General features: G+C 47.8%; 1 protein-coding gene and 1 pseudogene across 1 annotated transcript; both read right to left on the bottom strand.

Moving 5' to 3' along the window:
* Nucleotides 1-1,824: 1,824 nt before the first annotated feature.
* LOC120686434 lies at nt 1,825-3,547 on the bottom strand (annotated as a pseudogene).
* A 505-nt stretch (nt 3,548-4,052) lies between these two features.
* Nucleotides 4,053-7,078, bottom strand: LOC120686431 (protein ALP1-like). Its single transcript, XM_039968633.1, has 2 exons — nt 6,592-7,078; nt 4,053-5,324 (listed from the first exon to the last, which is right to left on the bottom strand). Exons 1-2 carry the CDS (start codon nt 6,731-6,733, stop codon nt 4,285-4,287), a joined length of 1,182 nt encoding a protein of 393 aa, XP_039824567.1. The 5' UTR covers nt 6,734-7,078; the 3' UTR covers nt 4,053-4,284.
* Between the last annotated feature and the right edge of the window lie 3,059 nt (nt 7,079-10,137).

The raw sequence follows: 10,137 nt of genomic DNA, 5'->3' as shown, positions 1-10,137 counted from the left end.
GCTGATTGCTAAATGGGAGGAATTGCCAATCCAAATAATTGGAAAGCATTATGCGGGTAGGGTGGGTGGGTATGGTAGAATTTTTAGTGTAAAAAGTATTAGGTTTTTTGTAGAAATATTTTCCTTCTATCAAAAAATGGGTCTCCACTCCCTTTCGTCAAATTTTTTAGCCTAACAAGTGGGACCTCCGTGAGAGGTATAGTGGGCCTAAACTTAGTGAGAAAGGGTTTCAATGATTTCAACTTTTATATTTAATATATTGACGTGCAACGACAGATTCTAGTATCCATTATCTCCTACTATGATGTAAGAGAAAAATAGCCATTTGATCTACTCAAAGTGGATCTTCGATATAGTAATATGGAGTGCCCTAAAAAATTTCCTTCTTTTTAATACTAGAATAAAACATTCAGGCCTTTGCTTGATAAAACATTCTGGCCACCACACCACAATATATGTATGTATTCACTAATCGCATATATAATAATATATATATTTCCCTAATTTCCCAGGTGCAGCAAGCAGGCACGTCGGAGGGGGCTTGAACAGCAACGACTTGAAGGAAATCCATTTCAGTCATTGAAGTTGGGACTCTCAGCAACACCCAATTCCTCAACTTTTATCACGACTCAGCTTCAACGTCGGCAACGCGATGATGTGGTAAGCTATGGGCTGTTGATGCCATGTCAGCCGAAGTGATTAAAGTTCAGTAACTGTCGCTTCAAACATCAATGTATCCATTTTTTTATATTTGTTGGACCAAATGTCTGTCAGTAATTCCAAACGATTGCAGCACTTCAGAACTTTGATAGTAACCAAACTCCTGAAGAGTTTTGCTCTCAGGTCTTGTTTGGTTAGCTGAAGCTTATAATAAGCCCTGACACATCGAATATTCCGATGTCAATTAGAAAGACTAAACATAAGTTAATTATAAAACTAATTGTATAAGCATAGAGCTTATTCACGAGACGAATCTAGTGTAATTAATCTATAATTAACATATGTTTAGGCTTCAAAGATTCGTCTCGTGAATAAACCTAGAGATTATAGAATTTATTTTATCATAAGTCTATGTTTAGTCTAATGAAGTACATTTGCTCAAAATAGTTTCGGGTCAGAAATTATAAAAAATCCCTCTATCAATTTTTTGAATTTGCCCACCAAAAATGTAAGAAACCACACGACTCTGCCCTATAGACAGTATGCGCATGTAGTCACTCCCCATCAGTCTCAAGATCTACTTGTCAAATATCTCCTCTGCTGCACCTGATGAAAACAAAAACAGAGCAACACTCTGTTTCCTCCTGGATATCGCTGTGTTCTGCAAAACCGGCATGGCTGCTCGAACGGTATCCTGCATGTCCTAGGTAGCTTTGCTGGATCAGGCGCTTGTTTAAATTCTGGGGCAAAACGTAGCTTAAACTTGAATTTCAAAAAAAGAAAGAAATAAGAACAAATTAGTACACTAGTGTACATGTAACCCCCAAAAAACCCGTGTTCCACAGAAGCATTAGCTCCATTATGCACAGCAAGTATATTTGGTCAACCAATTCCATGCCTCAAAATCATTAAAAAAAATTCCTCCAGGAAATTTTTGAATTCGCCCTCCAAAAATGTAAGAAACGCACGATTCTGCCCTGCTCTACTTCCAGGCTATCTGTTTAGTGCAAACGAAAACAGAGCAGCCAGCAAGCACTCTGCTTCCTCTGTTCCATTCGCTGCTCTGCCATCCCTCTCGCTTCCGGCGATTGGCACGCCGCCCGGCCGCCACGACACGACTTACTCCGTTGGTACCCTAAGGGCAGAGCTTGCCGGAGCTGCTTGCTACGTGTGTACGAGGATCTCCTCGAGGGAGACGGAGAGCTCGAGGCGATGGTGGTGGTGGTGCAGCGACGTCGGGCTCGGCGTGGGCGTGATCTCGGCGCGGCACATCGGGCAGCTGGTGCTCCCTCGCAGCCATGTGCCGATGCAGTCGGCGTGGAAGTAGTGCAGGCACTCCGGCAGCACCCGCACGGGCTCGCCGTCGTCGAAGTCGGCCAGGCACACCGCGCACGTCGGCTCCTTCCACTCCTCCTCCTTCCGGTACCGGCACACCACCGCCGGCGACGCCGCCGCCGCCGCCTGCACCACCAGGTGCGTCCGCGACGTCGTCGCGCTCACCTCCACGCTCACGCTCACCTCCTCCTCGTCCTCCCCCTCGGTGCCGCCGCCGCGCCGGTGGTGGTGCTGCCGCCGCCGCCTCCGCTCGCCGCCGCCGCCGCCGCGGCAGCAGGCGACGAGCACGCAGTGGTGCAGCAGCAGCACCAGCACCACGCACAGCACGGTCACCAGCGCGATGAACGCCGGCGACCTGTACGCCGCCGGGCTCGTCAGCGACGACCACGACGCCATTGGCTGGCTCTCTAGCGGCGGCGGAGGTGATCGGAGAGCACGGGGGCCATGCCTTATGAGTGGCAGCGCCAGCGGACAAGGCCTCCCAACGATGGTTACGAGGATCTCCCTCTCCTGTCGCTGATGCCATTGATGGCAACGTCCATGGCTTTTTCTGTCCCCTTCTCCTTGGAAACGAACAGCTCGGTCTCTTCCCTTGCATCCTGCCTACGCCTGCCGTTTGTGCTCCTTTGATGGATCAAAGATAATCTCATACTCCATTAAATCACTAATGTAAATGCCAAATTAGCTGGACAATGTTACGACTAATCACTCCCTAATCTCTCTCTCTCTCTCTCTCTCTCTCTCTCTCTCTCTCTCTCTCTCTCTCTCTCTTATTCTAATCCATTCCACCGATGAGCATTGATGAACACGTCACTTTGCTAGCGAAGCGTGGCTGGCGACGCTGTCGGGCGCCGGGCAGAAGACGACCTTGATCTCGCCGGGGGCGGCGCAATCCTGCGGCGTGGCCTCCACGTCGGTGGCGGTGGTCCTCGTGTCGGGGCACCGGGCCTTGAACGCCGCCGCCTGCGACGCGCCGGCGCCGCACCCGCCGCCGGGCGCCCGGGCGCCCACGGGGCACCCGGCGGCGAGGTCCGCGGCGCAGCCCAGCGTGGGGCACCGCCGGCCCTCCGCGAACCCGTGCGGCGTCACCACCACGGGCACGTTGAACCCGTCCACCAGGCTCACGCTGTACGCCGCCAGCCCGCCCGGCCCACCCACGCTCACCTGCGCCACCGTCACCGGCGGCGCGTCGCCCGTCGCGCACCGCCCGACGACGACGTCGTCGCCGTCCTCGTCCTCACCGGGGCACACCCTGTGCGCGCCACCACGCGGCCCGACCACGCGCTCGCCGGGAACGCCAGCGTCGCCAGGCCCTCGCCGTTGCCGTCGAGCCGCCCCACGGGCTCGCCGTCGGAGTCGGTGGGGATGGACGGGACGCCCGAGTTCGCGGTCACCAGCGGCCACACCGGGTACGGGCACAGGTTGTGCAGGGTCAGGTTGGCCGTCGCCGACGCTCCCGGCGACAGCTGCCCGGCTGCGGCGGCGGCGACCACGGCGAGCGCCGAGATCATCAGACCTCCTAGGCAGCTCTTCTTGGACGACGACATGGCCATGGCGGATTGGCTGCTGCCTGCTGGAGATGGAAGTGGCCATGGGTTTATAAAGGAAGGTGAATCGGAGATGGAGGTGGTGGTTAAGTCGCAGTAAACGCATGCATTTGCAAGGAGCGAACGAAGCATTTGATCGGCACGCATGGCGCCGCCAACTTGCAGCACTCGTCACTCCAAACGAGTCGCTTCCGCTGCTATCGGCATCACGCCGCCATGTGGGCCCACTGCGTCAGCGACAAAAGTCTTCTTCCTGGCCTTTTTATGCTTTTCCTACCATCCGGTAAAATTAAATTACTTCAGGCGGGTTTCTGTGAGTGGAGCAAATGTGAACCTCTAGAAATTTCTAGAAACTACTAGATAGTGGGGCCCTGGATGCTTGCACTAGGCTCAACTTGAAAGACATCACTTTTTACCACTATACTAACATTTTCACTTCCAAGAAGTTTAGGAAAAAAAAAAGGGGGTAAACTATGCAATTTTTAGGATCACCATGCCGAAGGCAATAACAAGATAAACCAACCAAAGGAGCTAGATTGATTTGACATGTTTGCAACAGCTCTCAAGAGGATTACAGTGAGTGAGTTCCATTAGTCACGACCGATGCCCTCGTCTGCCCCCCTTACAACTCTGCAAAACTGAACATCAAAAAAGGATTCAGAGCTGCTGGCAGCAGACCAAAACAAGCACAACAGCGCTTTCCTCTTTCATTTCAGATGCCCACAAAGTTTTCCTCTCTTGGTCACCTGCCGATCAGGTGCTCGGACAGTTTGTCCCGAGCCCTGACACCGTTCTCGTCGGTTAACTGGCACACCTGCTGCCTGTAATTCGCATCGTGGTCGCTCGATGACACTGCCCTTTGCTCATCAATGGCTGTGTCCTGGAGGTCTATGATTATGTTGTGCAGCAAGCAGCAAACATGGATTATCCGGGGCAGCTTATGCTTGTCCGGGCGCCACATCTCCCCCTGCAGGAACTTCCATGTGTCCTTGAACTTCGCCAAGGTCCTCGGGGCGACTGTTCTTGCAGCAAAGTGCCTCCTGTTGAACTCGGCGTTTGACTCTGTGAGATCCTTTTCTTGGTACGGAGTGAGGAGCCAGGGAAGAAGGGGGTACCCTGCGTCACCGATCAAGTATTCCCCAATTTCTGATCCATCCGATACCTTCAGCTTGCTGCCATTCAGCCGCTCACCTTTCTCGCACAGCTTGAAAAGGCCAGAGCTGTGCAAAATGCTCGACTCTTTCATGCTGCCAGGCCACCCAGTCACGATGTCCGTGAACCTCGTATCTGCATCAACAACAGCTTGCAAGACCATGCTGTAGTTCTTCTCCTGATCGAGCCAGACCTTACAATTCGGTTCAGCTGAAGAAAGGCACATTGTAACGTGTGTTGTGTCGACAACGCCACAGCAGTTTGGCAGACCATGGATCTTCTCAAACTTGGCTTTGATCTTCTCCATTTCGGAAGAGTCTGGCCAGCGCAAGTGGTGGCTTGCTCGCTCCTCCATGGCCTCAATGAACCTCCAAGTTATTAGTGAGACGGTCGAGTGGTTCACACCAATGGAAGATCCTACAGTCACCAGTGACCCACCGGAGTTCAACCTTCGCAGAGCGATGGCCACTCGATCTTCTAAAGAAAGCACTGTCCCATCAAGAAAGGTATAGCTGCTGGACCTCACCATCATTTCATCTTTCACCAAGCTGCAGACATAGTCAAAAGCTCTTCTTGGCATTTTGAGGACAGACTCAAATCTTTGTGCATCCTCGATAGAAGATAACGTTCCTAAGAAGGAAACAGAAGTCTGGTTAAAATTTCCATAACTGGTAAGGCAGGAGCTCACTTGCAATGAGTTAAAAGCGACCACAGTAATCACAGAAGAACTACATTAAAGCACTCTATCTAGCTTCACGACAGCAAAGTATTTGTCCGGTAGTAAAGCCTATGGTATTTTCCAATATGCTAGAGTGCATCAAAATCATAAAGTCATAATATCAACAACATAGGCTTAACAAACACATACAAGTAGTAATTACTAAGTAAGTTCCATGTCAAGTACTCCAGTGTAAATATAAAAGTTCGTACGAAACCCGATCAGTCACCTGTGTAACTTCTATAAATAATACAAAAAAAAATTCTTTCAAATACTTTTTTGAAGTTATACTCAGGAAAATTGGGGCGTGAAAGTTTAACTTATGAATAATAATAGTCCAGAAACAGGTTTTGGGGTTGATTGTGTTCAGTTAGGAGCTATCTCCTTTCTCAAAGTTATTCAGAAACAGAAACACTACCCTTCATACACAATTTCCTTCATGATATGTCTCTACTTTACCAAATTAGGATTTGAGAAGCCCTGACTCTTCTAAGAAATGTATGCTACAGAAAGAAAAAAGAAAAAGGCCAATGTGCTGTGCAAACACAGGATGGGTGATGTAGGTGCTACTATGCTAAAGAGCTGCATCCTGCATGAATGACATGGTGGACTGAACAATATGCTAATACCTCGTGCTTAGAGCAAGAATAGCTAAGATGTAGCTATCAGTCCTATGGAGGGATCAAGAGCATTGCTAATTTGCTATAGTCAAATTACAACTGAAAGAGGCGTTAATTTCAGACTACCCTTCAGTTTAATTTTAGTCAATCAGCTAGACTAGGCACATGAACCCAAAAAACTGAACATTGTTACCCTGCCAGCATATAGTAATCAGAATTCAGAGCTCAGTTCTTGGCAACCTAGATTCTATCCTTCCCAATTTGAAACTCGAATCACACCTAAAACTGGAGTGTTTACAGTTCATGAACCACGACGAAACAGCAGTGAAACACTTCTGAATCAGGCGAGTGGCATTGCTCCAACTCCAGCATTGCCTCCACGCTAATCACGACGGTCGACGAAACCGCAAGATTAGCAGCGTAATTCATCCCTGACGCAGCTTAGATCTACCAATCGCCGTCCCATGCTCGGGAGCAACCACCCAATCCGCAACAAATCTTTAATGGAGGCGTACGGCCGTCGGCAGCGCCGAACGGGGGAGGGGGGAGGACGACGCACCTGACATCCGCATGCAGAAGCCGTCCCACCAGTCTGCGGGCGGGCCGCCCGCGCCCGCGGCGGCGGCGGCTGCCATTGCCACGGCGGCCTTCTTCTCCGCCGCCGCCTTCCGGCGGCGCTTGGCCCCTCGCACCGGCGGCATGGCGCCGCGGCGACGGAATCGAGAGGAGCGGCACCGGAGCGCGGGAGAGCGCGGGGCGAATCAAGAAGCCGGGGCCGGCATGGAAGGCCTCGCCACGGCCGCGGCGGCGAGGGGGCCGGATGAGGAAGCTGCTGCGGGCGCGCGGCGGCGGGGCGCGCGGAGTATGCAGGGCATGGGGAGTGGTGCTCGGGTGAAAGACTTGGGCGCGGGCGCGGGGCGCGTGTGCCTGTGTGTGCTGTGGCGCGTGGAGTTTGTGTGGGGGGAAAGAAGCAGCGGCGAGAGAGAGGGGGGAGGAGGGCGGAGGAGCACGACGAGGAAGAGAGGGCCAGCCTGCTCTTCTTGTAGAAACAACCATGGATGGACCTGTATTTCTATTTGTACACGTATAATACGTATATGTGTGGTGTATCGTGTACGTATGTACGATAGGGAGGGCAATGCCAATACACGTGATACATACACACATACATACAGTTGTGTTATTCTATACTAGTGCGTATTATTTTTGTGTATACATGTATATATATGTGTACATGTGGAAATATTTGTTCACATGTTTATTTACGTCGAATGCCAAGAAGAGCTTTTGATTGGAGGTGTCGTCATTAGCCTATCATTGTTGGATTAAGTATTTATCCAAATCATCCCGACAGAACGTACTACTTGCAATGCTAAAATTAGAAACTCTCAAGGTCGCTTTGTTCTTCAATCAAAGCTGCTTCTTCTTCTTCGATAGATTTGGGGATTCTTGGTAGTAGACCCCAGTTTTTGGATGTGTGGACACTGAACAGTCAGTTTAGCACGATGGAGCAGCCAATCAAGCCACTAGGAGATTCAGTAATATCCATCCTGTCAGGATGGAGTACATTACATACAGGGAGATCCGGCTGCTTCCTGGGCCACAAGACGCCGAGCAAGCAAAGCAGATATGGGCTATTTCTTTTCATTTCATGGCCTCTTTCTCCATTTTTGGCCCAGTTAATTGGTTGCTCCTTTATGTTTTCAGCCCATTTTCTAGTCTAGTTGTTGATTCGGCCTAAATTTGTTCCCCTCCCCTTTGCTGGCTTAATTAACTTGTCCACTGCACATATGGCATTTGTTTCGTGAGCACTTTGGGCCATCCTGTTTTTTCTTCCCTTTTGCATAAATCGGCAGTTTGAAATCTAAGTTCAATAGAATGTGCCTCCAATTAATAAATCATAATTAGTATATCACTTATTTATTAACTATAATTCGGGTTTTTTCTTATAAAAAGTAACTCGGTCATAATTGTGTAGTGTATGTGTGCTGCCATGTCATGTGTGAATGCATGCCAGCTACTTCCTCCATTTCTTTTTATTATAGGCTCTATTAGGATTTGAAAACGTCAAATTTCATAACTTTGGCTAGATAATAACGATGATTTGAACTATATGCATGCTCAGTAGAGTATGAAAGATTGAAAGTCGTACAAATAGTTTTCTATTTTACAATTTTATATCATGCATGCGAACAATTGTTGATTAACCATATATACTAAGAACTGATGGTGAAATTAAAGTACATCACTAAAAGAGATTTTCAAAATCCTAACATGCCTTAAGAAAAGGGAGAGCACTAGTATATATGCAACTAACTCTAACTTACATGAGTCCTGCCAGGAGTAGTCGTCCATTCCTCTTGGTCAATTATCACTTCCATTCATTTCCAAATCACACCCCGGGACCTCTTCAAGCTACGCAGATAATAATCTGAAAATTAAACCACCGTCTTCTCTCTCTCTCTCTCTCTCTCTCTCTCTCTCTCTCTCTCTCTCTCTCTCTCTCTCTCTCTCTCATCCGTGTCTGCATGTGAAATGTTTAATCAACTTTTTATTGGGGTCAAATATATAATTTCGCGTCATGCTTTTTTTTTGCTGAAAATAATTGAAAACGAGAACTGACTCATCAGCATATGAATAACAACATGTGTTACTCCAAAGCACAGTTGCTTAGTTGCTTCTCACTACGCCTAATACGCACTTGACTTGTATGAGAAAAAGACTAATACTTACGTTGTGAGAAATATATTGGACTTCAGACTTTAGAGATTCAAGCAAGGTCATTTTATTTTATGTGGCATGATGTGAACCCTTTTAATTAGCCTCTAATAACAACTAAGCCAAGTGCTAATTCTTTGGTGCTCATCATCATCATTACTGTCTGACTGATAATGGAAATTAAACGCCAACAGCTGTACATGGCAAATGCATCCAACACGCTATGTTAATTAGGTGTTATTACTTATTAGTTCCTGTTCCCAGTGTTGGTATGTGTGTGGCCACAAGCAAATCATATTATAATTTATATCAAGTAGTAAACTGTGGGCAAATTTACTTTAGAGAATATAATGAACCACCGTGATTAATAATTTGCATCAGAGGTGCAGACCCATATATAATCTACCGTTTTGCGTGTGGAAAGATTACTGGGCCATGCCGGCATGCCCATAAAAAAGAAGAGAAGAAGAATAAGCAGTATTTAGCAACAACAGCTGCTTTTCTTTTCTTTTTTTGGAAAAAAATAACATCTGCTTTTGAAGAGCGAGCATGTGGAATTGATGCAAAGCATGCATATATATACGGTGTTTGCGATTCATCTTCAAAGTCATGCGCATGGTCATAACAAATCAGCACATACTCCGCTAGCTAATTTCAATGTTAATGCGCATGACATTGCCAATCAAAAACAGGCGAAACTCGGCTTTCAATCGACTGTACACTTCTTTCTTTTTTTAAAAAAAAGAAGAAGAAGAAGTTCAAGTTATTAGCACACCAGACACGATACAAGCTATTAAAAAAATGTTTTATTTCTTTATCTAGAATGGGTGTTTAATTTGCATTCTCATTTCCAGAGGCACGACATACACTCACTCTCGGAAAACGCATGCTGGCACTCGGCAAACATGCTGTTTGCAGAGTATCACTAGGCAAATACTTTGGAAAATCGGAACACTTGGCAAGCGTACCTTTTTTTTTGCTGAGAGCCAATAAAACACTTGGCAAGGTATTTACCGAGTGCCCGACAAAAAACACTTAATAAAATTATGTTTGCCATCAAAATCGTCGAGACCGAGTGAGCTATGTCAAGGGCTTTGCCGAGTGCCAAAACGGTTGTTTCCCATAGTGTTTCTGCTTACTTCACGCTGCTGGCCGGTCATAATTATTAGATTAAATGAGTCTCAAACTAATTAAGATCGCCGGCCGATGGAACTCGCGGCCGGGTAACCCCCAGAAATATAATGAAATTTCTGCGTACGTTGTTGCACCCACATCATGGAATGGAATCAATGGATAGATCATGTCCTCGCAACTTCACACGCGTACGTGACGCCACGAAGCTCGCGTCTACACATCGTCAGCAATGCAATGGAAACCGCTGCAGCAA

This window comes from Panicum virgatum, chromosome 8N, assembly GCF_016808335.1.
Source record: "Panicum virgatum strain AP13 chromosome 8N, P.virgatum_v5, whole genome shotgun sequence".
Classification (NCBI taxonomy): Eukaryota; Viridiplantae; Streptophyta; class Magnoliopsida; order Poales; family Poaceae; genus Panicum; species Panicum virgatum.
The sequence above is the reverse complement of the archived record's forward strand: the minus strand, read 5'-3'. Positions and strand labels throughout refer to the sequence as shown.